At 38.3% G+C, this 27,783-nt stretch overlaps 1 protein-coding gene across 1 annotated transcript; it reads left to right on the top strand.

Moving 5' to 3' along the window:
* Positions 1-19: 19 nt before the first annotated feature.
* LOC135946864 (calcitonin gene-related peptide type 1 receptor-like) lies at positions 20-27,043 on the top strand. The gene is made up of 12 exons (XM_065495299.1): positions 20-170; positions 17,244-17,331; positions 17,396-17,518; positions 18,129-18,217; positions 19,025-19,157; positions 20,057-20,176; positions 20,368-20,474; positions 21,003-21,094; positions 21,161-21,287; positions 21,665-21,885; positions 22,603-22,891; positions 26,292-27,043. Exons 2-12 carry the CDS (start codon positions 17,247-17,249, stop codon positions 26,448-26,450), a joined length of 1,545 nt encoding a protein of 514 aa, XP_065351371.1. The 5' UTR covers positions 20-170; positions 17,244-17,246; the 3' UTR covers positions 26,451-27,043.
* Positions 27,044-27,783: the final 740 nt, after the last annotated feature.

The following is a 27,783-nucleotide window of genomic DNA, read 5'->3' as shown; positions in this document are numbered from 1 at the left end:
CCCGAGCGGCAACCGGCGAGTCGGGGGTGCGGAAGGGCGCGTTCCAGCCGCCGAGATGCACTCACTCGCTCATTCGCGCCAGCCTCGCGCAGTGCTCCTCCGCAGCTTCCAGTGCATTTAGCGGATTGTTTTCTTGGTCTTCTTTACGGGTCAGAAAAATACAATACGTGGTGAGTGCTTTCAAAATTTCCTTAGTCTTGTTTATCTTCCCCTTGGTGAATTTCGATCTAGAAAGACAAACACTTTCAAGAAGTGGAATATTATCATACAACAGATTTGCATAAAAACAATCAAAGCTAATGACTGAAATATTTTTGTATCATCTCAGCCTGAGCAGCAGAGGAATAAAAAAGATAAATTTTCTGAACCAGGAAAACTAATTTACTATCCATTCTTCTTAAAATTACATTGAAAACGTGTTGCTTTTGTTCTTTTATTAAGACTATAAGAGCCTGCAAACGGTTTCCGTTCCAAGGAGATGCTAATGAAAATTGATTGCTGCTGTTGTTGCAAACCATTTTGCTCGCACTGCTGCTTACATGTAAATTCGCACGACTGTCAGCTCAATTCCGACTAAATTAATGAAACACCCTAGTCAAACCCGGCTAAGTTCGATTGTTTCGAGGCTTCCGTATTAATTTCTCCCAAGAGGATTGCGTTGTTATGCTCTCTACTAAGCTTGTGTAAAGAAAATGCGAGTGGGAGTCGCAGCAGATGGATGTGTTCCTGCGTTTGTCTCGATTATGGCGATATGCTCAAGGTGCGACTTTTAATTCGCTCGTGGTAGGTATTTGTACTTCTTAACTTAAGATTGTGAATTTTATGTGGTGGTCTCTAAGAAAGGTATTGTTAAAGCCTACAATATGATTATAATCCGAATTCTTCTGGGTATGAAAACAACATTCATGCGATCAAACAGATTCTTGCACTTTTTTAACCGACTTTTTTTTTAAAGAAAACGTTTGCTACAGCTTTCGTAAATTTATCAAATTTTTTAGCTCAAACTGAAATTGAAGTGCAAACTTTGGATGACGTGGATTAATCGTGCTACTAAAACCCAAAAGTTGTTCGCAGACTTCTAAGAAAAGACGTAGCTATCTACCTACGCTCGTTACAGTTTCTGTTTGCGCACTTACCTTGTTGCACGACCGTAGGAGGCTACATTTTCCGTTCCCGAACAATATAAGAGCTATTTGTAAGCAGCCAGTATTTGCAAAGAATAGGTTGAAAATGTTCCCTTTGTTACAAATAACAACATTCTATTTGACTTTTTATGTTTAGAAATACATATAAACTTAAACGTTGTTTTTGGTTCACCCTTTCTAAAAAAAATACATTTCTTCTTTAGCTCAAATCAAAAGCATATGCGGAAAGTTGACACTTCAGGTTTATTTTATTGCTTTATTAAATTGGACGTATCAAATAAAGGGATTTTTAGGTTGGATTGGTGCATTATTTTGCATTTAATGTTGCTTCATTGTTAGTTAAGAAAATTGTTTCCTGCATCATAACGATTTGCAGTAGATTTAAGGTTTTGCACATATAACTCTGGAGGCCATGGGTTCAATAGAATTTTAGAAGATGGCCTCTGGCGCCTCTGCTCACGTTTTCAATAATGCAATAATATTGGACTGCCACTCGTTTTTTAGTAGCAGGTTTATAGCCGAAAGCAAGTTGTTTCACTGTCGGAACTTATACTTGATGTTAAAAGTGCCTATAAAAGCTAGAGATATGGTTTCCGTGCGATACAACACGGTTTACAATACAATAGCATGAAATAATTTTATTGCCTTTCCCCTGTTTGATTTGAATTTTCAGCAAGGAAATTCACTGAGTGAGGTTACACAGTGAAAGTAAAAAATTAAAACTTTCAATTTTTACCTCTTTTTAAGATTTTTTATTTTAAATTTCAGACTCTTAAGACATCAATTAAAATCCTGCTTTCCATTTTTGTTTGTCCAAAATGTCACAAGGTAAGACATAGTCTGGCATAGTTTTGTCTCCCTTTTTATTTAAATTGCTTTGCTACTTCACGCACGATCAACGCTAGATTTAAAATATTACTTGACTCTGACTTTTAACCACTGAGAAAGCTACGTCTCAGGATAGGGGAAAATCATGCTGCTCCGTCGTATCGCTAATTATTTTATCTCACAATCTACAACCGTAAATCCTCGGAGGAGATTTTACCTTGTTGCTTTCTTGAGTCTTAATTGTCTTGAGATCTTCGAAAATAATATTAAATTAATATATATTGAAGCACTGATCATAAAGTTGCTTCGTGCTTGATAAAATCTTCTTTGTTGCTTACAGAATTTCTTTTGCAGTCTCAAGTTGTTCAAGTTTCGATGAGATATTCCCTGGAGAGTATTGATCGAAAAACTGAAATGCTGATTTCTAGAAAAACCTTGGATTTTATTTTCATGAAAAGCAAATTCTCTATTTATTAGAAAAATATGGATTCCGTTTTCTTTTGCGTAAGAAATTTGCAGCTTGGATTGCTCTGCAGCAAAACTGTATTCTCCTCATTAATAAAAAAAAGAAGTTAATTAGGCTGTTATGTGACAAGCTTTACTACGTGTTCTTTAAACGGGCTGTAAAGGAGAACCCTGTTTTTTAATGCTGTGCGTAATAAATTTTTTTCTTTTCGGCAATTGGCGGTTGACTAATGAATGAATACATGTCTAGGGGATAATAGGGCCTTCTAACGTGCGGGGTGGCTCGGCTGCTAATTAAACACACACCCAACTGGCTGGTTCGGTTGGATAAACATTCCATTAGGACGGTGTCAAGTGTCGAAAAGACCGCCCTTGCACCTTCCGAGGCGCCAATGAAGGCAAACAAACAGCCGCAAGGCACGCAGACGGCGAAAGAGCGAAAAAACTAGCGAGTGAGAGCGGCTCTTTCAGCACTTTTGATTTCCTCAAATAAATAGTACGCACCACTCTGGCTCTGCAGAAAAGAACAAACACCGACGAAGGGAAAAAAGGAAGCCTTCATTTTTTTTCAACAACAATCCGTCTCTTGGGCATGGAAGTGAACAGTTGAGAATATCTACTCTTAAAAAAGTTTTTACTATATTACTCTTTGCATAGGGTTCATTCTGGACCCGCAAATGGATTTTTTTCTTTTATGCCTTTGGGACATTTCTTCTCAAAACGCTCAAAATAAGGCGAGTTTGTTTATTTTTCATTTATCCTTGGTTAAAAATGAGATATTTTTCACAAAAAGATGCACTGAGAATTTATCTACTCCATTTCCTTTTTGTTGCCATATCACTAGCAAATTTTTAATCAATGTCACAGTTTTCAAGCATATGAACTGCTCTTACCAAATATTTATGATATATAAAAAATTTAATTTAATAATTATAAAATTATGTTGTTATTGATGATAAATTATTGCTAAAAACTATGCAGTCAATTGCTTCCATAAATTTTGAGCGATATGTGTGTTGTATACATCGAAAGAAACAAAATTGGAAGTGTTTTATAGAAGCTTTTTGGGACAAATTTTAATGAGCTGATAAATAATTCTCGTTGAGAAAAAGTCGTCATTTTTTCCAACTTTTGAAAATTTTCTTGTGCACAGAAGGGCAATATAATCAAGTCTCTAGTTATCGAGAGAATCGGAGCAGTACTTCCTGTAACGGTCCGCACCGCGGCCACTCAACAAGAATGACAAAGTGCGCCGGTTGACTACAGCATGAAAATTGCTATAACTTTGTTCTTTCCATCGTTTGTTGCATAAAATGCGTTGTCTCCTTTAGAATCAAGTGCTTATTTTTCTGGTTTAAGTACTTATTTTTTCAGTTAATTTCAACAAAATAAAAGCAATTTTTAAGAGTGACAAAATGAAAAGAAATAAACACTTCTCCAGAAATTTGTGGGTATTTATTTTCAACAGCTGCCCGATAAACATCAGTAGTCTTGCAAACTTAACAGTGATTCACTTTCTCATCGAAGCACACGTTCTGGATCAATCGCGTGTAAATTCTGATTTGATTCAGTTATTTTCACCAAGGTGAGTTTCTGGTAACACCTTGAAGTCTCTTCTTGTAAACGTCTTGGGAGATGATGCATTATTTTCCTGCTCAGCGGCTCTGAACTTGATTAGCTCCTCTTCCGCGCGGTTTGAAGGCGTTATTTTAGGTTTCGCCGCTAGCAAATGCTGACATTGGCAGTTCTGCTTTCTCATGCGAACTGAACTTGCAGGCTATTCCCGAAATGAACGACAGATATACGATCACTGCCGCTTCAGTCAAAAGGCCCGCCGGAATAATATGTTTTTATTGTTTTCCTCTTTTATTCGCTGCTTTTATGTGCCAGAAAGCTTTATTTGAAACCACGTTTGTAAACACCTTATCCACATCGCAACAATGGAAGAACGATGGCGAATACTCTCACAGCAGGACAGAACCCATACTGCTCCGCTCCCTGCTCCCTCTTTCGAGAAACGCAATTATAATAGAGCTATTTTAGGCAGTTTTGCTTTATGAATTCTCCCAGTGCGTCAGAAACAACAAGGCTCTTTTAGTCAAAAGGTGCATTGTATATGGGCGGTTAATACAAGTGAGGTGCTAATGCTGCGTTTCAGAGTTCAAAGAGTATTTAGGGGGGGGGGGGGGGATATAGTAATTTCCCTTAAAAGCACGGTTAAGTGACATAAATAATTCTAATGAAATAATTGGTGTTGATAGAAAAATGGAGGAAAATTTTTAACGTTATGGTGGATGGTGGATTAAGAGGAGATTTTGACCTAGTCTTAGGTAGAGAGGCCATTTTTTGTGCCGGGGTCTAGTTTCAATTTCGAGGTGGAGAAACCCGAGAGGCTGCCTATACCGCCATTTTGGCACGCACTTCATTAAACCTTAGACACTGCTAGATGTGTGGACTTTCTTCGTCATTAACGCCACAAATGATGGAGTTCATTTCTTCGACGTTTCCCCTGGCATTTATTTTTACCGTGTGAACAGAAGCCTCGCCAGCAGATTTAGTTTATTAGTCATTTGGCCGCACTCCAAACTTATGAGTTAAAGCCAGTTATCAATTTCACGGATTCAAATTTAGTAATACATAAAATATGGTATAGTGTGCAAAAAGGTCGAAAATATCCTGGAAAAGAATCAATTTGGTGTCATTTTGCTTGATTAGCGGCAAACTAATGACATCCATCTCGCTTATGGCTGGCTTCTCGCCCACTGCAGTTCCAGAGCGGGAAATGAAAAAAGACGATTGCTTATTTCGAGGCCGACCCCGACCACCCTTGACAAATTGAGCCGAGCGAGCTTACCTACCAAAACCTATCGTATCACACGTGCTTCGGCGAAAAGACTCTACCGCCGGAGGTTGCTGTGCGATATTTTTTGCACAGGCTCGAAATTAATCTCCAGCCGCGTGAATAAAAACGATTATCCGGTGGGAAAAAGGTTTAGGAGATAACTTTCGCAGCAATCTCACGTCGTGTCCGTAGGTTATTTAAGAGCAGGCTAAAAAATATGTGATAGGGCAAAATGAGTTATTTGCCAGCGAAGGCTGCGCACACTGCAGAGGTTTCGATTTCGACTTTATGATCGAGACCAATCGAGTTGAAATCGTGCAATTTGTCACCCCTACAGAGAGGGCTTAATCCGATTCGAGGGCCTTTTATTTCGAGCTGCTGAGATACGCTCGATTAGCTTATTTTCGGCAATATATTTCTCGTTACGTTTGAGCGGTGGATGAATAAACTAGTGAGGTGTATTTTATATGTAATTTAGTACATTTAATGTGCTGCAATTTAACAAGCAAAATAAAAATTTTTGTACATCACATTTTCATTTAAACATCGGTTAAACCAGTTTTTACAAGTTTTTAATGCCTGTTGGTATTTTTAATATGTCAGGAAAGCTAAATTGCGAGCTATATATTTATCTACTTATTGTCATATTGCCGACAGTAGGAATACAGGCGAACCAGTGGTTGAAATTAAATGCCCATAAATTTATGCTTGTTACGGCTGCATTGCCAAAATACCTGAATTTTCGTCCCTCATCCGTGGTGGCAAACAACGCACAATAATACATCCCGCAAAAGCTGGCTCTAGATTTGGTTTACGCTCTGTCTGCGAGATTAGCGAAAGTACATAATATCGCTGGAGAGGGAAACAGGAGAGGAAAAGGGGCTCTGTGTTGTTGCGCAATTTCGCAATTAAGTCTGGTACCAAAACACACGACTTGTTTGCGTTGCTGAGTCGTAAACCCAGGCCGAATGAATGGGGCGGAAAGCGCTTCGTCTCTGTCTCAATGAACTTTGCCCATCGCAATCAAAATCTGGCGGACCGGTCTGTTTATTTTAGTCCAAATATCCATAGAGTTAGTGCGTGTTAACTTCAATTAATTTTTCCTGCAAACACAAAACCAGTTTTGTTTTCAATTTAATTGTTAAAATATTTGGAAAATTAATTTGGATTTCTTTAACTTCTTGAGATGGAAGGAATTGGTAGAATTTCGTAAGAGCTGATTTCATAGCTTGTTGAACGCAAAGCCGACAAGATCAACACAAAAATGGTTTAAGCTTCAAAGAGTTCGTCTAAAATAGATCCAAAGAGCTTGCTGACAGGCATATTTGCAAACCACAACGGAACTTTATGGTCGGTCTTGTGACTACTTGCGGGCCCCAATTAACTGTAGTGGAAACACCCGCATGCAGACGATATATGTATATTTAATATACCTACACCCTACCGTCCACGTTTGACTGAGCGCTTCGACGCATGACATTAAACCTTTTTGCTGTAAAATTCTGCTCTCAGTGAATTCTACAGTGGGTTAACAGTAATAATAGGGAAAGCCACGGAAAACTCGGGATGTTCTACTATAAGCCTCAAGGCAGCTGAGGTTGAAGGCCTGGCGCAGCTGGATGAAATCGAAAGCAATTACGCCATTTTCATCCCTGTTTCGCCAAACTGTTATAGTGTTTGTTTTAGCCTCAAAAGCAGCCAAGCTGGCTGTAATTGATCGATCAGAATAAATACGCCTCTTTGTATACTTTAACCATCAGCTAATAATCCTTTTTCCGAATTGTTTGCCGCGTCTATAATCCACAATCCGGACGCATTACCACGCAGAGCAACAGCGTGTGGTCCTTTTTGCGCCAGCCAGCAATCATAATAATCAGTGCGTTGATCCATCAACAAACGGCCCTCTTCTTCGGCACATGGCCGGCTCGCTATCCTGCCGGCCTTGCTAACGTAAATATACCACGATTCCAATTTTGCCCCTGCGTACGCTCGGAGCACGGTTAGTATTCAATTTCGTCCGTTCATTAACAAAGTTTTCACTGTGATTTCAAAATACACTATAAAGCATCAAAAGCGTCACGATCAAAGCATCTCTTCATGATTATTTTGGCAACTTGAATATATGGTTATTAAAAATATTTAAAATAAAAAATTAAACCCATCTCTCACAAACGGATAAATATATCATTTGAAAAATTAAAATTTGTTCAGCACTTCCCGTGAGCTATGAGTTTGCCGCAGGTGCCAATAACACCGCCGAGTGGATAACATGGGGCCCGAGTGGCCGTAGCTTTTGGGCCCCATGTGGCCATCTTTTCGCCTCCCCGCACTGAGGTCTTTCATTGAAACGCCAGACATTTGTCTCTACAGCCGCTGGAAAGGTGCGTAAACCAGTAAGGGGCGGGTCGGCGCCGGTGCGCCTCACAGCCGGTTGAGCTATTTGAGCATTTTGAGTCACTTAACTAGCCACCTTTTGCCATCTTTGACATAGAGCAGCCGGTGTTAGATATTTTAAATAATGCTAAGAAAATCAGCCACTGCATTGACATTCTGCTAGCAATAACTCAACAATGCGAGTCAACTGCCTTTTTGAGGTATTTTGCTAATAAAACAAAAAACCGATGTAATCTTATAGACCAATGCTAAAAATTAATAACTATAGATGATATAAAGAAAGAAAGAATAGATGATATTATGCAATTGAATTATTACAAATCATTGAAGAAAAATCCACCCTGTTTCACCAATATACTAAAATAAATGTGATCAGTACATTTGAAGGACAGATTCGGAGTAAGCAAATCACGATTCAATTTCTTCCACATTCAATCAAATCTCCTTGTAGCCAATCTCTCAACAAAGAAAGACTGCAGCTGAGGCTTCAGGAGAATGGAGCCAAGCAAGAGAAAATCTGTGTTCCCTCCAGTCCACGTACTCGACAACGAGATTAAATGCAAAGAAATGGTTATATCAGAAATCCCAAATAATTTTCAATAAGCATTGAATTAAGAGACATTTTGATGATAATGAATATTTTTCAAAACCTGTTATTGCAGAGCTGAAATCTTAAAATCAATAAGTAATTACTACTAACCAGAACTTTCTTCGACTAAATGGCACTGTGTTTGCAGCTTACAACAGGGCAATTGAAGCGAAACATGATTGACGTGTACTGTAAAAAATTGCTGCATGTTGCAAATTATTCTTGGAAGAGAAATATGCGCAATGCGTCGATTGCTGAAGCTTATAAAATGAGTATCAATACTTTTTGCCATTTAAAAAAGTTATTTACAAAAGGATATAAATTTTGAAGGAGCTTCATAGCGCTCTTAAATGTTGTGTAATACTAACCGTCCCGATTGTTGCAATTTTATTAAAATAAATTTATATTGTTTAAGTAAAATAAACTTAACGTTGTGCATTATATAATTTAGAGTATGATGTGCTTAATTTTAATTACTCTTACATGAACTCGTGTTTTTTTCTTTGAATGCAAATAATATGCACCATACAAGTGAAATTATAAAAAAGTGAGTTGAATGAAATCTAGTTAACATCTGTAAATATTCGTTATGGTCTCACTCTTATATTGTTATTTAATTCAATGAACACATTTTTTCACGGATTTGAGTGGCTTTCCTCTCTTCCACTCATATGAATGCCATGAGTTAATCTGACGGTTATCTTCATCTTCACCTCTGTACAGTGTTATGTTTTTCGCACCAACACTTTCATACTGCACCTGGCGGCGTTGTGCAAACCAAAGTTTTCAGCCATAAATCCGCCACCAAGTGCTGACAGAGTTTTCCAACAAGCACCGCCTCCGCAGCTTTTACGACTTGCTGCACTTTGATTAAAAATAGAGGGTCGTCGCATTTTACTACATTTTTTAACTGAATCACGCAAAATACTGTCAAATTTCCATAATGAAACTCTTTCCAAACCTTCCTTGCATCAATCTATTTTCCAAACAAAATGAATATCCTCATTGTGCTTTCATGGGATGAAAAAACTGCAAACTTCTAATCGGGAATTCAACGTCACCGGAGTGTAGCATAAAAGGCAGCATCTAAATTAATGAATCAGTATAATTATGAAAATGATCAAAGCAAGGAATTATTCTGAAATTAAAACCCACTACAGTAAACACTCAGGCAACTAGATGTATTGTTTTACTGTATGCATTATTTCTTACAAGATGTAGGATGTAACCAGAATGTTGTTTAAAATTTCAAATATGTATTTTCAAATTTATATATGTGTGACAATTTACTTTAATTGAATTGATATATTAAAAAACTCAAGAATGGTGACGTCTTTCGATGTACAGTGCAAACCTCTCCCAATTTGCATGTACATGTGATGAGCATATTTAAGCTAGATCTTTCTTCAGCAAACAGTCTGTATTTGTTTTTATTAAAACCCGTTGGTGGAACTTCTCAAGATGTCTAATTAATGTATAAATTTAAATTTAAAGACGAAGTTTCTGAGCACACCAATCGATTTTTGAGGGTCGAATTAGTTAAAGTGGAAATTTTTTCCAACCATATATAAAATCAACAACAGTTTAAATAGCTTAATTAATGCCTTATAAGAAATTCTCTTTTAAATAAGTCAAACTTCTAATAGTTGCTCCTGCTTGATGAAATATTTAGCAAAACGAGACTTCCATAAAAAAATGGATAAAAAACGACACCACGTTGAAAACGAGTTAGCCTTTGACACTCCTGATGCAACGAAAAATGACGATAGGCGCTGACAAATCAAACATTCCGTTCGTCCATCGAATGAGTGAAGGTTGAAAGCGCGAATGACAAATGAAGCGGCAAAAGAAGGCCCCTGCGATTCAAGATAGATGACGTGACCTAATATTTCCCTCCCTTTGAACCCTCACTTCGCTGAGCGCAAATTATGCTGGGCGCATACATCTTCCGCTGGTGTGGGAAGAGTGCTTTCCATTTGTGTGGGAAAAGAAACATCTCTCGCTTGGGAAAGTGGAGCAATATCGTCCGCGACTCACTTTATCTTGCCACAAGTACAGGAATTTATTAAGGGATTTTGCTCTTTGTTGCAGTTTTACGAGGCGTTTGCTCTGAGATAAAAACTCTTGCTTTCTTAATAAATCAATAAAAATTTAAAATCTATTTTGTTGAAATTTTGACGCTTTCGACGCAACCAAAGCTTTAAAGGGGACAAATTGAGAGAAATTTAAATAAAATTATAGTATTTCAAGAGTAGAATAATTGAACGCTAATTGATGTTCTGTTTAGTTTGTCACAACAAATCATCACTTGCAATTGAGCGTTAATTAGATTAACGAATGAAAAGTGGGAGCAAAACTGTCGATAATGGTTTCGGCCTCGATTGTACGTTCGCGCTAACAACACTAATCACAATCAGTTAGTTTGACTCGTATGCAGCAACGAAACCGCAATTCGCGTCCGCCCTGCCAACGAAATCAAACTCCGCAGCACGAGATAGCACGGCACAGACCAGAAATTGTAGGCCGTAAATCCCACACCTTCACCCCATTTCGTCGGAAAGAGCGGATTACGCCAAATTATTCGGATTGGTGACGCGCTTATCTAAATTAAAGCAGCCGTCAACGTAGACGGCGGAAGGATGATATTTTTCCCAGGTTGAAAATGTCGCAGACAGTGTTGTCTTCCAGCTGAGTTGTCTCCATTTATATCCTCGACTTTGACTTATGATTTTTTTATTGCGAGTAATGCGAGTTTGTCTAGAAGGCAAAGTGGCATGACAGACAATAAAGGCAGCATTTTTCTGTCTTGAGTGCTATAGATAGAAATGACGAACTGAGTGCGACATTCGGTACAAAGTAAATTTTTTTCCAGACTATGTTATTTTCAATATTTCATCTAACTTTTGGAAAGACTTAGTAAACGGTACTTATACCTTATACAGAATTTGAAACTATTTTAATTTCCCTATTAATTTATCAATTCATGTTAAGAATAATAATCTGACAAATATTTTCCTTTTTTATTTTACATGAGTTCTTGGAATACTACGTTTACACATTGTCAGGGAAAACCTGACTCAAATTTCCTAATTAAATTTAATGAATTCACGCACTTAACGTAAACTACGTTAGCTACGGAGCTTAAAAGTATACCATCCCACGCCAGGTTACACCTTGAGATCACAGCTTGTCAATCCTTAGTTTCCCTGTTTTTTTAAATTAAAAAAAAATGTTCTTGGTTGCAACCATGGTGCAATAAATATTTAATTATAAAAGCCAGAAATTTTGCTCAAGGAGTGCTTGCTTTCCGCTTCAAAAAAACAAATGCGCCAAAAAGGCAAACAAATTTTTCACATAGCGATGCGCCCGCTTTGTTGCTGCTTTTCATCACATTCCGCTTTCCTTTTGCATTTCCCTAGCAAGCGGAGTGACAACCTACTTCCTCTTGTTTAACTTGAGAAAAGGCTCCTTGTTCTCTTTTCGCACGCCCGCCGCGCGCCCTTCATTTGGGTTCATCGCTGCGTGTAAAATATTATCTGCGAGACACGTCCTGAATATTTAAAAAGAACCGCATCGCGTTGCCACCAGACTAGACGGACAACGCGCGGCGCGAGAGCGCAGAATTTGAAACGCGCCGACTGCTACACTAGCATGCCCTTGGGAAGATTGAAAAGGCGCGAAATTGGTTTCGGCGTGCACATACGGTGATACTGGCTTTTGCGTGCGTGTGTGTTTTTGCCAGAGCTCGCTCCGGTGATAACTTCCAACGAGATTTGTATTTGAAACCAATTCCAACTACTAACAGCCAGCCGACTCAGCCGAGTGCCTTGTCGGAATAAATTTTGTGTTAAAAATGTACACACACATTCAGCTAATGCTGCAGAATAAAAAACTGGGGGCGATAATAAAAGATAAATCCTTGTTATTATTTACTCATTGAGATTTTCTCATATATACAATTACAGTTACCTCATTCAAAGATATTTTGGAACGTTTTGATCTTGTTTGCAGACCTGTTTCCGTAATTGTTTGGTCATAGCCACAGGTGTGTTCAAATTTTTTTGGCAAATTATTGCAAGCCAACTACAGCGATCCATTTTTTGGTCCGCATGCTGCGAAATAAATAATTTGAATGATGAGATGTCAAAAGCAATATTGGTCCTTGATGGGCACACAACACACAAGCCAATTGTTTTTTGTTCATCAGTTTCCAAAGCAAATTACTGTTTTTACTTCTCTGCAAATATGACGATATTCCAGCACGTAAAATTCTCGTCTCTAATTATCTCGTATGGAACAGGCACGAAGAGTAAAATTATTTTTAATGAAAAAGTTAAGACGTTTTCAATATCACCGCTCGACTTTTTTAACGCCTGTTTAGTATTTTTTTAATATTTTGTTAAGAATTTCATGATATACAAGTATGGAAACATTTTATCTTGATATTCATTCGACTAAAACTAATATAAGTCTGGAGATAAGAAACCAAAAAAGTTATCTAATTTGCTCGGTAAAGAACTAACAAAATAGCGCAGCCCAATGTGTGCCCACTGTGCACTTTTGGAGATGACAAAGGAAAGGCGTGTGCCTCTGAATAGATGAGATTAGGTACAGGATACAACAATGGACCCAAATCCTGTTACTCTGACCTCTAATTTATATGCATTGAAGAGAAGCAAGCAACATTATTAGACCTTTTTCTTTATCCTTGAATTAAATAGCCAAAGACTGAGCCGATAAAAAGTATTTCTTGATCTTGCATCTTTAAATTAAGACTTATCAATGCCTCGCTTTTATAAAAATTTCAACATTACAATTTACGTAAAACTATTTATTATCAGCATCTGCCTTTTTTAGCTTAAAGAATAATATTATAAGAGAACGTTACGGAAATCGAGAAATGTTGTCTCTTCTTGCGTCAATTTAAAAAGAATAATGTCTTTTTCGTGTACATCAAACTCCTAGGGATTTCTATAGAATGATAGAAATTTTGTCACCCAAAGCAGCAAACTGTTCTTCAGTGAAAAGCATGGAAGAGAAACACGCCGAGAGGAGGTAAAAGCTCTTCGGGATTTCATTCATCGTGCTCTTAAAGGTGCCTTTTAATCATTCGAGGCTGAGCATCTGGCGCGAGTCGAAAATAGCTCCGCTCACTCGAATTTCTGTACACCGCACGCGCATCCCTTAATCTTCGGCCAAAATTTTCCTCGATTGTTTGAATTCACCGTCAAATTTCGTGTTTGGCATAAAAAATCCATAAATCTCGTCAACCAGGGGGAATGATGCGTGAAACTTGACGGAGGCAAAAACTTTTTCCGAAGTTAACATTCATTGAAACGCTTTTGGGAGAACATCGTGAATGAATAAATAGACCCGTTTTCTTTTGAACATTTCGCTGCCTTTGGAAAGAAGCGCGATTCGTGAAATATTTATTTAAACATAAGTTCGTACATCCTACAAAATGGCCAAGAGCGGACGTTTTTAGGCTTCCTATTATAAAACTGTTAAAAATGTTTCAAATTTACAATGTTTTGTTATAACCACAAAAGGGGAAATCTAATTTAACTTTTGCAAACTTCTGTATAACAAGAGAAAATATATAGTTGAGTGAGGCTGAATTGTCTCAAAAATAACTACAAGAAAAGCAATTATAAAACGCTCTTAACAATGCAATTGTATTTTGTCTTGCGCTGAGAAATCCTGAGGAAAGTGAATTTTCCACTAAATTAATCTAGATTATTACAGAAGAAACATTAGACGGTCCTATTAGCGGCGCTCAGCGTCATTTTAATCTCATTAATACTCCCGCTCATCTGTGTGCGCCGTCAGTTTGCATCGCATGTCATCGCAAGAAAATCCGACCGAGTCCGATATTAACACTGGGAGGAGGAAGTTTGGTGCTGAGAAAATCAATTTTGGTTCGTGATGACTATCCCTGGGATAAAATTAAACATGTAGTAGAAAGTGGAGCGTTTTTGCAACGACAGCGTTTTGCTTTTACTATTCACTCAACTTCTTGTAACAAAAGGAAATGTTCACTTGGACAGATATTAAATCGGTGATAATAGGAAAGACTTCTCTGGTATGAGATGATGAAAAACTTTTGCTGCTAGCAGATTTGAATGATTTTCTTTCTGTTAATAACACAAAGAGGTATTAAACAAGCTTTCATTGAAAATATGGCAGGATATTTATAATTTTTCCAGCGTTAAAACTTTTGCTATGGAGTTTTAACAATAGATAAAATTTAGTTACTTGAGGCGCCGATGGTGAAATTTTTTCAGCTCTACCCCGTGGGCACCAGTCAGAGAAAGAACGGAGTTTCAGTCTTCAATGACTCAGACACAATGACTTTCATCCACATCAACAGAGGCACAATTGCAGATGACACGGAAAGATAGAAACGAATATTCGCTTTTCACCCCTTCACGCAGCGTTTTGCAAGTTGGCAGGAGAAATGTGCACTATTATAGCGCGAATTTAGAAAAAAATTCCAATCTTCATATTTTCCTCTCTCGGAAATGCGGCCTTTTGGCGAGGGGCAATAAGTTGGGAGATCTTTCGTCGCATTATTAAGCGGCCTCTCAGTAGGAACACGCACGAAATTGGACTATTTCTCTCTTTCTGCTTCAGCGACACACTCTTCTGTAGAAAATAAATATTTATCTCCATCAGAGGCGGAGATTTGAATTCAAAGCGACGCCAGTTGTTGGAAAGACGCAAACGCTGAGCACATATCTTATCTCCATTATTCAACTCCCTGCTTGGCGATTGCTTTTGCGTTAGGGCCTTTACATATGATCTTGGTTCGGAAATTCCCAGGCCAACTCTCAAGGAAACAAGTTGAAAAGTGGGAAAAATCAAGCATAAAAATGCTTTCGAATAATAAGATGGTGATTCAAATTATACTACGGTAGCTCTTTCCTCACTGGAGAAATTTCCGTGCTAAAAAGTTTCTGCCGCACCGGAGGAGCAAATTAGCAGAGCTGAAAAAAGTATGCGCTCTAATTTTGGTCTGACGCACAAGTCGTGAGGGCTACTGGAAGAATTATGATTTTTGTTGTGCTTCATAAAAATTTTGCACCCCTCGAGGCGCAATTTTCAGTCATAAAGGCGTTTTCTTTCCGCTCCTCAACGCGTCGGTCCCATAAAAAGGGCGTTTTATGCCCGAGCTAGCTGATGGCTGTCGTCGTTGGCAAGCCGGTGTAATCGCTCACGATAACTGTGGAAATAATTGCAGCCTAGCTTTTCCACATATGCGAGGAGCAAAGAGGGTGCGTGAGGCAGCGCGCGAGAAAAATGCATGAAAGTGCTTGCATAAAGTTTATACGACGAATTTAATGGACCGAATTCAGGCCTGGCACGACGGAAACAGGCAATTTTATGACGCGAGCCGAGTAAACACGCCACCGGATCGTAAATTCAAAGTTTACCATCAATTCAAATGATTTTATTTTGATTCAAGCGCAGCGCCCGTAATTCAACATTGGCGCTTTGGTGGGATGTTTACCGAGTGTTATTATTTGGTTTTAAATATCAAATAGTTCGTGCTGTTTAAGTGATACGGCGAAATTCAGACAATTCCCCTTTTTGCCTTTACATGAATAAAGTGGTCCTAGCGAGCACTATTTATATACCTGCTTATAAATCTATAGATCTATTTAGATTCACTAAAAGTGATTTCCCTGGCTCCAAAGTTGGCATGCATTGTCTCCTTGCTATTGAAAATCATAATACGGAATTATCTCATAATAATTCGCACACTTTTAAAATGATCGCAACAAGACGTTGGCTCGCATTGTTGGCTCGCATTGTTAAGGCACTCTCAGGAGTGTCAAAGCAATGAGAGGTATTTGAGCAGTTGGGAGATCTAATACTGGCTACCCAATGTCAGAGATGGCAAAGGTTTGTTTAGTGACTCGAAATGCTCAAATTGCTCAACGGGCTGGGAGGCGCACCGGCGCCGACTCGCTACTTGCTGGTTTTCACCTTTCCAGCATGCGTGATTTGGCTTCACGGGACGAATGTCTAGCGTTTCAATGCAGTCCTCGGTGCGGAGGCAAGTGGCCCTTGAGTGGGCTGGGTCCCTGTGCGGCCTGGTGCGCCCATGTTATCCGTTCGCGGTGTTATTGGGACCCGGGTTTCAGCATTCGTGCTAGTGCAGAGCGCGCCCTTCCCGGTCCTCGGACGGACAGGGATAAAAAGAGCAAAAAAAAGAGGAATCAAAATCAAGTGAACATTATGTATATATACTGAAAATCCATTTATTAATTTTTTTGAGTGAAATTTGACCAATTCTGAACAGTTAATTGAAGAAATTGTCAAAATGTTGAGTTAATTGTTAGGACTGTAAATTTTTTAAATATCAATCAAACCCATATTTATTTGATAGTATAATAACGCACACATATTTTGATGATGACAAAGATCTTAATGTGTCATGCGTTTGAACGGGACGTTTATAGGGGATGAATCGAACCAAAGTGTTCCATTTAACTGAAATAATTATCACCCCTAGCCTCCAACGCTCTTCGCTTATTTGTTTTGACCGAGAATGGCCATACTAAAATTGAAATTAAAATGCCATTTTCTATTAAAGCTTGTATTCGATTCGAAATGACGAAACGAAATAATAATTTCCTTCAATGGTCGATCGTGGGTCACTTCTTATACAATTCTTGGAAAAATGGTAACAAAGACCACAAAAGATGTCTGTGCAAGACATCTGGCGGAAATTGGAAAGGTCACGAGTAAGCGTGCGAGTTTTTGTCCAACAGTAGTGATTGCCAGCAGCACTTTTAGAACTTCTCAATTTTTTCTAAATGCCTTTGCACACACTATTGTTTTGCGGAATTAATAAGATTGTGACAACACTCAAAAGATGTAAAGAAAATTAAATTTATTGCATTGGTATTCGAGTAAATTATAAATTAATAGTAATTGAGTTTTGATATTTTCTTCCATTCGCACCATTTTGCAGGACATGCCATCGCTGGACGACCGGATTGTGGTTAACCAACTGAACGAACACATCAACTGCACCACCCTCCATATTGAATACAGGAAAGGTTCGTGTTGTGGTCTAAGTGAACGTGAATTTGCACTCCAACATGTATAACACGTGGTTTGCAGCCCTTGGCGAAAACTACCAAACACTGTGCCCGGCTGACTTTGACGGCGTGTCATGCTGGCCGCCCACATGGCCAGGAAATGAATCAACGCACTTGTGCCCGCAGTATTTCAAGCAGGTCAACGGTAAAGCAATTACTAAAAGTTAGATTACCTCTGTAAATGAATTGTTATTCGTGGAGAGAATTCCGTGCAGGTGGCACTGACGTAAATAATCTATCAATAGCTCAATAATGCTATTCTTAGATTCAACATCAATTTATTTCCCACAAGAAATGATTTAATTAAAACCCTCTAATCATAATTTTTTATTGGACACTATCAGCGCAAGACTTATTAATTACAATTTTTGTTACTTATAGCTTGGGACAAATGTTAAAGGTTTTTGATATAGTCGAGTAAATGACACATACCTAATAGTAAGCGAAAAATCACGAAACGACCTTAATTGGCGGTAAAATTGCGCATAGCTCAACAAAAAACAAGTTTTAATTGTTAAATTGATTGTTGCCCTTTTCTTGCAAGAAGGAAATTTGAATTTGGTTGTTGAGCTTTGACAATTTTTCCGCTAGCTCAACGAATTATAATTCCGATGGGATAAATTAATCTTTTGAAAATCCTTTGTGGGTTAATGAGAGACAATTTTCCAGGCGCTTGCTCATCTGAATGCATTTTTCTTTGTGGCGAGCAAACTACTCACACTCAGGTTAATTAGGTGGATTAATTGTGTTTTCAGTAAGTCGCAAGTGCACAGCAGCGGGCGTTTGGGAGCCGCTGCAAAACTGGACTTACTCGGCGTGTGGCTTACTGCAGAATCATGTAGAGGTGAGAGTGAATTAAGAATTAATTGGGGCGGAAAGTTGGCTGTGCAACCGCAGTGTCATTGGCGACGCGCGGGTTGCCTACTCGAGCAGCGGCAGGCGCTTTGAAATGACGTGCAAGATTGCGACTGACTGCACCACAATGCCGCTTTTATCTTTTGAGCGAAAGAATAAATATGCATTTTTATACATATTGTAATACAGTCTACATTACTTATTCAGACAGGCGTGCTTTCCAATTTCAGGACCTACATTTTTTAAATTCATATCGTTGATATTATGAATATAACTTTGTCTGAAAGGTGTTCTGGAGAGGGCTTTGGAGTGGCTCTGACAACCTCTATTTAAAATATGTGAAATTATTGCAAATATTATTTCATATACATGTAGATCAATAAAAAATAATGTTATAAGCTTCCAGAATTTCAATTCAGTGTCAGTAAAAAGATTTTGGAATTAAAAGGCTTAAATTACATTCTGTGTGTCTTCTATTTTGTGGAAGACTCGTGTAAATCGAACTACTTTCCTTAACGCACAAAAAACTGGATAATTTTTGTAGATGATAATGCAGGCAGATGTCAAGGATGTCATAATGTTTAATTGAAATTAAATGCAGCATCCTTGGTGTATAGTGTGGTGTTTATTTTTCCGTATTGCTGCATATTTTTACAAGTACTATTTTCTGTAACTCAATCTTCTTGATTAAATTAAATATCGCTATTATTAAATCCCCTGTGAGTTGAGCGAGTGATATATTTATAAACCGGATTTACAGTATTGAATCCGGTTGATCATTTTCCTCTGTGTGCAGGCTCTGAAGCACTTGTACGGCATGTTGCGAGCTCCTGGAGCTGGTGCGCCCGCCAAATGGTACCTGCACCAGCGCCACGCCGAGTGCCTCGACCGGATCTACAAGGCTCAGCCGCCGGCATTTGTGCGACAAGGTAAATCATCTGTGATTTTGCTGTTCTGATTAGGAGAGGAAAGAATATCATATCATGTGCATCGTGTTTCCACGTTTGACGCAAAGGAGACTTCTCCAATAACAAGAACTTTTCCTTTCTCTGGACTTGTTGAAATGACGTTTTTGAAGATTGGAGCTGAACTTTCCTCATCTATTTATTTATTATATTTTTGTTTTTATCCCTGTACGAGGACCGGGAAGGGCGCGCAATGTACAAGCACGAATGCTGAAACCTTGGTCCCGATAACGCCGCGAACGGATAACATGGGCGCACCAGGCCGCCCAGGGACGCAGCCCACTCAAGGGCCACTTACCTCCGTACCGAGGACTTTTTTGAAACGCTAGACATTCGTCTAACGAGAACCGGTGTGTCCAACATGCTACACCCTAGATTAAACTTTTATATTTGATTAGTAAAATTGAAAGAGACTTCAAATTATATCGAAAACAGCGTTAGTTATCAGTTCAATATTACCACAGAATACACACAAAAATTGTGTATGGTGTGTATGTTTAATTTTCTCCCCCATTTGGTTCAGGTCTATTCAAATATTGCAAATATATATATGCTCGTTTGATAACATATAATGTTCAATATATGATATACAGGCTTATTAATTAATGATTAATGAACGAAAATATACATTTTAAAATCAAAAGCTCTTGGTTTAAATGTGCATCATTTAAAAAACCGTCGTAAATCCCTCTGTACGTACCCATATCAATTAATTGAACCGAAATAATCCAATTGTTGAATGCGCCGCCAGCATAGTTATTCAATCAAAGAGATTCATTTGAGGTACTCAGAACAAAACGTGCCAATCCTTAACCGCTGCAGATTACATTCCTTCAATTAAAGCGAATCCTTTGTGCCGACAGGCGAATTCAGCAGTGTTTGCCCGATGACGTTCGACGGATGGTCTTGCTGGGACTACACCCTGCCAGGAATCACGGCCGTCTCAACTTGCCCTAAGTACATTACGGGCTTCGACTCCACGAGTGAGTGTCATTGCCCCCTTTTTTTGTCCAAAGTTGGATTGACGCAACCTACTTGTACGTAATTCTCTTAATTGCTTTTCGCCCGCTGAACGCGCCTGTCAAACACAAATAATAGTTCTTATAATGTTCTCGGCCGCGCAAAACTGATTGCAGCCCTCATGTCTAACGAGCTTCCTCTCTGTTCCCGATAGGATTCGCCTTGCGAAAGTGTACAGAGAATGGCACATGGTTCCGACACCCCGACACTGGCAATCCTTGGTCTAATTATACCACCTGTGTCGACGTGGAAGACCTACAGGTGGGTTTGAGACTTCACTTTCGGCATTGCGGAAGCATTGTACGTTTCACAATATTAAACACATGTTTTAAATGCCCTTAAATAAGCCATTAGTATGGTTGGGAGTTTTAGACGTTTTTTATTTTTCGAGAAAGACCTTAATTTGTCGTTTATTTAGTTGGTTTTTGTACATTGTTTCCAGCAATGCCTTATTCTCTTTGACAAAACAGGATTGAAGTTCAAATTCAGATGGTTTTCAAACATTTTAGATTATTTTTATTCAAATTGATCAAAAATGGGAAATTTTCCCCTTTTCCGATCTTCACAGCATAAAATTTTCAACGATAAACGTTTTTTTTAATTATTTCTACACTTTGAAAACTCACAGTTCTCACAACCAATTCCTCAAAATCAAAATATATATAAAATTTTAACTATCTAATTTCTTTGAATAACCTCTTATCTTAATCAGTTTAGTCCCACTTTTAATCAAACTTGCCGGAGTAAGTGCAATCGAATAAAAATACAACGCCTGAAACAATTTTCCAGTTCAGACAACTAGTCAACACTCTCTACATCTCAGGATACTCAATTTCTTTCGTCGCCCTCGTCCTTTCGTTGCTCCTCTTCACTTGCTTCAAGTAAGTTTCCACGTAGAACGTTTATGTTTTTATATCACTAACTAAATTTCACCGACATGTGATCAGGACACTCAAGTGCACGCGGATCGCCATCCACGTGCAGCTCTTCACGTCGTTCGCCCTGAACAATCTCATGTGGATAGTGTGGTATTATTTCGTGGTGGGAGACCTCGGCACCGTCGAGAAAAACAGCGTGAGTATAATATTACCCAACTTTTCCCTTGGAACAATTTTCCCACTCGCATCCAGCGTAAAATTGCAAAATTGTAGATTTTATCCCTGAATCTCCGACATGAAAGGCTTTCATCGTTATTTATGATAGCGACGGGGCGATTTTTTGCGGGGTATTGCCACCAACAGATGGAAGCTGGTTTGGTAAATCAACAGCGCCGCAAATATTTTCAGAGTCAATACACTGCATCGTTATCGCATACAGAGAGGGGGTCGTATTTCATGATTGAGCGGCGTGCAAGATTGGAAAATGATTTATGGGATAGATTTTAAATAGCAAAAATCTATTCAATGAGCCGCACTATTAATGTAATATATACGACACCCCAATATTTTCAGCTTTGGTGTCAGGGTCTGCACATCCTGCTACAGTACCTGATGGTCTCTAACTACGCGTGGATGTTCTGCGAGGGCATGCACCTGCACTTGGCGCTGGTGGTCGTTTTCGTCAAAGATGACGTCGTCATGCGGTGGTTCTACGCGGTTGGCTGGGTACTTCCTGCCCTGCTGGCCACCGTCTACGCCCTGGTGCGTGCCTACGGCGTCGAAGAAACGGAGAGGTTAGTTTCAAGTTTCAGAATATTCAATTTCTGATTTTAACAACCATTGTGACTTTCTACCAAGTTGAAAGAAAAATTTGACTTTTAAATTTCCATAAAAATATGGGGCAAAGTTGCTCTACTGGCCAGTAACAATAAACAAAGTTGATTCTAAAGATACCATATTTGAAGGTTTAAAACTAAAACCAGAAACGTGTGTTACTACTTCACTTCTTAAGATTCTTAACTAACTTTTATAATTTGCAATTTTGATTTTAGGCGAATGCCGAGCTTTTATGTTCTTTGCTTCCATTAAATTGAATCGTTTCCCTCACGAAGAACCAAAATGGAAAAACTTTATCTCTTTAACTGTCATCTTTAAGAAGATTCATGATTCGATGATAAGACTGTAAATATAAAAATCAATCAATATGACTTACGGAAATTCGGCACAGTTTCTTGCGAATTACGTTATGTAGAAATGCATCACATTCACATGATAAAGCCATTAGTCATTGAGTGTTTTATCTACATTATTTTAATTTGTTATTCTGGAACAGGAAATGTCCTTTTCTCATATTGCTTGAAATTTCATGCAATTTTTGAATAACGCAAGTAAAAACAAATTTTTGACAATTCTAAACAAAGAATGATATTCATTCTTCATATTGTGATTTTAGAAATTAGCATCAGAAGCCCTAAACTAAACGAATTTCCGAATTCTCATTGACATTTCAGGTGCTGGATGGAAGACAGCCACAGCACTTGGCTGCTGACAGCACCGGTGCTGCTGTCCATGCTGGCCAACCTTTTCTTCCTGATCAACGTAGTGCGTGTGCTGCTGACCAAGCTGCACCCTCGGTCTTCCAACCCCGCGCCGAGGGGCATGCGCAAGGCGGTCAGAGCCACCCTGATCCTGATGCCGCTGTTCGGCATCCACCACATTCTCATTCCCTTCAGACCTGAGCCCAGGGCAGCTGGCGAGACGCTCTACCAGATTTTCAGCGCCTTCGTCGTATCTCTGCAGGTCTGAAAATACTCATTTTCTCTACGTCCACCTTTAATTGGTCTGAATTTTTTTAAATTTTAATCTAAATTTTTAAACCATATCTTTTACCTAAAACTATTAATTTTCTCGTTTTCAAAAACGTTTTTCCGAAAGAATGAAATTAGTGGCTTGTGAATTCACTAATTAGAGGACTTCTCGTCATGCTCTTATCCTATACATTTTTATGAAAATAAAAACTTCCTGGAACCTTTTGCACGGATTTAATTAGTCTTTTGATTCGTATTATTGGAGATTTTAAGTGGTCTTTTCGACAGAAAAATTATTATTTTAATCCTCCCGACGTTAAATTTCATCTAGCAAATTTATTGCCAAAAAATAATTTTTTAGTGTATGCAATTCTTACCCTACCCTTGGTTAGCTCAACTCTTTAAGAAATACCACATTCAGGAGATTTCACTAGCAAAAAAATCTTGATTAATTTTTACGAAAATGAATCAAAATTTTGAAATTTTTCTTGTTCGAAAATTTTTTCCGAGGCTCAAAATAAAAATATCTTATTGAGAAAATTACCATTCAAAAAATTTCACAGCACAAACCTGTTATTCTATCACGACCATACCATCTCTTTTGACTAAAGCAATAATGAAAAAAAGATTAAACGAAGATGATCCGCGAAATCTGTGATTCAAATCCAAATTTTTGTGAACTAGAAGTAGAAATGAACTACAACATTAATAATAATCTTAATATGTAACCAAAACATGCTTAAATTAAACGTGATTAACTATCTGAAAATGCACCGGAAAAATACAATCTTTATATTAGGTCATATTAATCATGCACTGATTTCCATAACGAACGTAATATTTATGATCATTTTTATTAATATATCCTTGATAAATATTAAGAATAGTCCATTTTTCTAACGTCTGTTTTATTATATTGTATCACTTTCACTATAATAGGCTATTTTTAAAATTTAATTTTGCATTTTACATATTATACAGTTGACATATAGCAGAGTTTGCAAGCGAAATCAATTTCAATTGCGATTATTGCTATTTTGGGATCCCGAGATCTACTAGTGTTATGAGAATTTCGCTCACAAGGCACCCAAGTAATCTATTCGGTATTTGGAAGGTATGCGACCGCATGATTATCTACTCTGCAACTGCTATAAATTCACGCCCTCCTGGCATGAGTGATCTAGTGGTTCAATGAAAGCTCTCACTGTGCCTTCAGCGGGCAGCACTTAATGCGCCTCGAGGCTTGAGTGACGAGGAAATGCTCGTCAAAAGAAAAAAGCTAGCCTCTTGACTTTGATGTTGAGCATTGCTGCACAATTTGAAAAGCTGTGTAGAGGAAAGGCATAGCAGTGGAATAAAATCTTCTAATTTTCTTTTCGCCCGCAGAAACTATTTACTCGTTTGTTAAAAAGAGAAAGCTTTTTAACATGTCGCGCGAATTATTTTTTCAGCGCTAACAAGATCTCGGGTTGCAAATAAAAGCTTCCTTTTGTGCCTTGCTTTCTATGATTTCGCTCTGCCGCTGCTGGGCCGAGACGCGGCTGCAGAAGGAAAAATTTGGTTCGTTGCCAGGACGGCGTCTTTTGTTAGAAATCTAGCTGGCTCGTTAATTGACAACAATTTAGAAGCACCTCGAGTCTCCGAGGTGAAATAACTAGAGAGCCAAATTGCACTTGAGACGCTTCTAGCAAGGTATCGTTTCTCTCGGCCCCCAAACTCGCTCGCCCACCCCATGTAGCAAACGATGTGAACCCTTTCTGGCTGCTTCAATTACCGCGGATGACAAATGAGAAGCGTTTTTAATGAAACGACATTTCTGCGGGCAGAGCGGTTTGCAACACAATTACAAAAGATGTTTGCACTGCACCTGTTTGCCGGTTTTTATTAAAGGTCGTTCCGAAATTACTCTTCCGTTCCTTTCATCGCGGGGTCTCTTCAGCACTCCTAATTCTACTTGATGAGCATTTATTGCAACCAGCGTGGCCTCTCTTAATAAAATTCGTTCAAGCAAAAATTCTGCTTAAGCTGCTCCTTGACGCAAAGTTAGTTGTGTCGGCAGTTAGTATGCGCGTCTTTGTGGAGCGAAGCAGCCTAATTTAATAACAGAGGAAATTCCATGCATGCGCATACACCGAATATAAAGGAGTTATATTTTAATATGTGCTGGGCCCAGTAAACATCAACAGGATTAGACTTGCTGATGTCAGCTCACTGATCCCGAATCGAAATTTGTGTTTTCTTTGGATAAAATGTTTTGTATACTTTTTTCAACAATTCCAGGGAAGAAACTCGATATGCTGATCCAAGAGAACCATATAAGTTTACTACTCAAAGAAGAGTATACGAGAAAACCCAACTTTTAACTTCTGTTGTTGAAACCCAACTCTTTTGCACACTTTTTTTACATCAAACCCATTAAACGTAGATTAGTTTTGAATTTTCCACGGTGGGAAACTGGCATGGCACTTTGCCACCCTTTTGCCCATCTCATTGCAGAGCAGACCGCAAGATAATCTCATTGAGTTTTATTTTTCACGCGTGCAAACATTGAAGGAGTGAAAATATTGTTATTTCGAGATATTCTTTTAATTTATGAGTCACTTGGTGTTGACTGGCTGTTTTCAGACGTGTTTTTGTTTATGAGAGGAAAATGACTTACCCTGAAAATAAGCTAAAAAGTATCTTAAATAAATTAATATCTAAAAAAATCATTATAAATTTCAGACTTATTTTTTGCATAAAATTTGACTTAAAATTTTTTTTTGATTATAATGACAGAGAATTAATAATTTTCTTAATTATCATACATAAATATTTAACTGTTAGTTGGTTTTATGTACTTTCTTAAGTCCTAAAGTACGGTCAAATTGGCCTATAACTTCCAGATTCTTGCTCAGCATTTGATACTCCTGAAGATGACAGCTAAAAAAATCGACATTCTAGATTTATTAGCCAGACAAAAACAACGTCACATTTGAATTTCAAAGTAATCTTTATTATGGTTCTGCAGGGCTATTTTGCCCCATACATTGCCATATCCAGACAAAATAATATCAGTTTGTACATAATTGTTTAAAAGAGAGAGGTGCGGTTCAATAATTCTTGAAATACTACCATTTCAGGTTTCTTTTGTTGCTAAATTTCAATAGGAGAATGACTCTTTTCAAAGCAAAAGATGAGATTTCTAAAAAAAAATCAAGCATTCGTCTATAAAACAACCCGATTTACTTAAAAATAAAAGTATTTCATTGATTAGTAGTTAATTTTAAGTAGTTTTAATCCAACACAAAATTGATTTTCTGTATAATTTTTGAGTTCCCCCAACATGTAACGTGAATTAATTCATTTTAGCATCTGTTAATTAAAATTCTTGGTCAAATTATGTTTCGCAGGGCTTTTGCGTCGCTTGTTTGTTCTGCTTCGCCAACGTGGATGTGCACTCGGCCATCAGGGCGTACATCAGGCACCTGCGTCGCCTCAGGGCAAACCCGTACGCGCCCTCGACCGCCCCGAGCAACACCAACACCCGAGAGGCGTGCATGGGCATTTGATTGTCGGCCCGGCGCGCCACCTCGCTCCGTCAAGCACCCTTTGCAGAGCCGATTGGCGTAAGGACGGTGCAGAAACTCGCCTCCTCCAAGGTTTGAAATGCTCATCGTTTGGTGAGAGAAGAGAGAGAACGCCATTCCTGCCACGCATTTAATTTTGTGTGCATTCACACCACCGAGTGAATTTCCATTGTGATCAGGTAGTTTAATTTGTAGCAACGGGGAATTTCAATACGCTTAATAACCGTTGTTGTGTTAATTGGAAAGTGCGGAAAAGTGTGTGTTGATGTTACAAACGTTATTGCTGTTGAAGAATGTCTCTTGACTGTGCATTTATCTCGTCGCCTGTGTCGTTGTCAGAACGCGGCAATATTAACTCCTTATTAAGAATTAAAATGCTGCTGGTGCGGCAGAAAAACTGTCCTATATGCTGTGGAAGGCTGCTGGTGCTCATTGCTCGCATATTTGCTCGCCATTCCAGATCACGTGCATGCATTTAATTATTGTGTAATTAATGGTCCATTCATCTGTGAATTTGTGTCAGCTTCTGAATTCTACGTTTTATTGTTTCATATATGATCCAATAAAAATTTTAACTCTGTTCAAAGCCTGTATTTTACTCTCTTTAGGATTAAAAAATTATTAAAAAAAAATGATGGTGAGAATTCGTCGTTCTTTTACAAATTTTTGGGGGTTGTTTTAGAATCGAAAGTGGCAGTCATTTTTCGTCTGTTCATGATGATTTTTGTGAGAAAAATTCAATTAGATGAGAACAATTTGTCATGCTTGACCTTTTTGAAAGTCCGCGAAGATTTAAGATTATTGAATAAAATATCTTGAATTTCAACATGAATTTGATTTGTCTGGGAAAATCTGGAATAGCTCATGAACGGACACATAACCTATATATTATCAGTTACATTACAAACATCAACTTTTTAATATTGCGATACTTCTTTCAAGGAGCCGTAAAATTTAAAACTTGTCAGTTAAATAATTTATTCAGTTCATATGATCTCAGATGCTACATTAAATCCAAAGAGATCGCTATACTTATCCTAGAGCCTAGTTAGAATCTTGGGAGTTTCCTTGTTTGCTGTCAGAAGTCAAATAAACTACTTAGAACATGTCACTGGTCCAAGACAAAGTCAAAGCTTCAAAATGCTTACTGGTGTGGTATATAAAAGCAAATTACAGCTACTGCGCAGATGAGAAAAATTAGCAATTTTGGTGCAAATTTATAATCTCCATTCAAATCCTCTTAAACAGCAAATTCCACTTTCCACCGAAAATTGGCGCCGTGCCCGAAAGTTTGCTCTAATTAAAACGGCTGGAG

The sequence above is a fragment of the Cloeon dipterum genome, chromosome X (genome assembly GCF_949628265.1).
Source record: "Cloeon dipterum chromosome X, ieCloDipt1.1, whole genome shotgun sequence".
Lineage (NCBI taxonomy): Eukaryota > Metazoa > Arthropoda > Insecta > Ephemeroptera > Baetidae > Cloeon > Cloeon dipterum.
The sequence above is the reverse complement of the archived record's forward strand: the minus strand, read 5'-3'. Positions and strand labels throughout refer to the sequence as shown.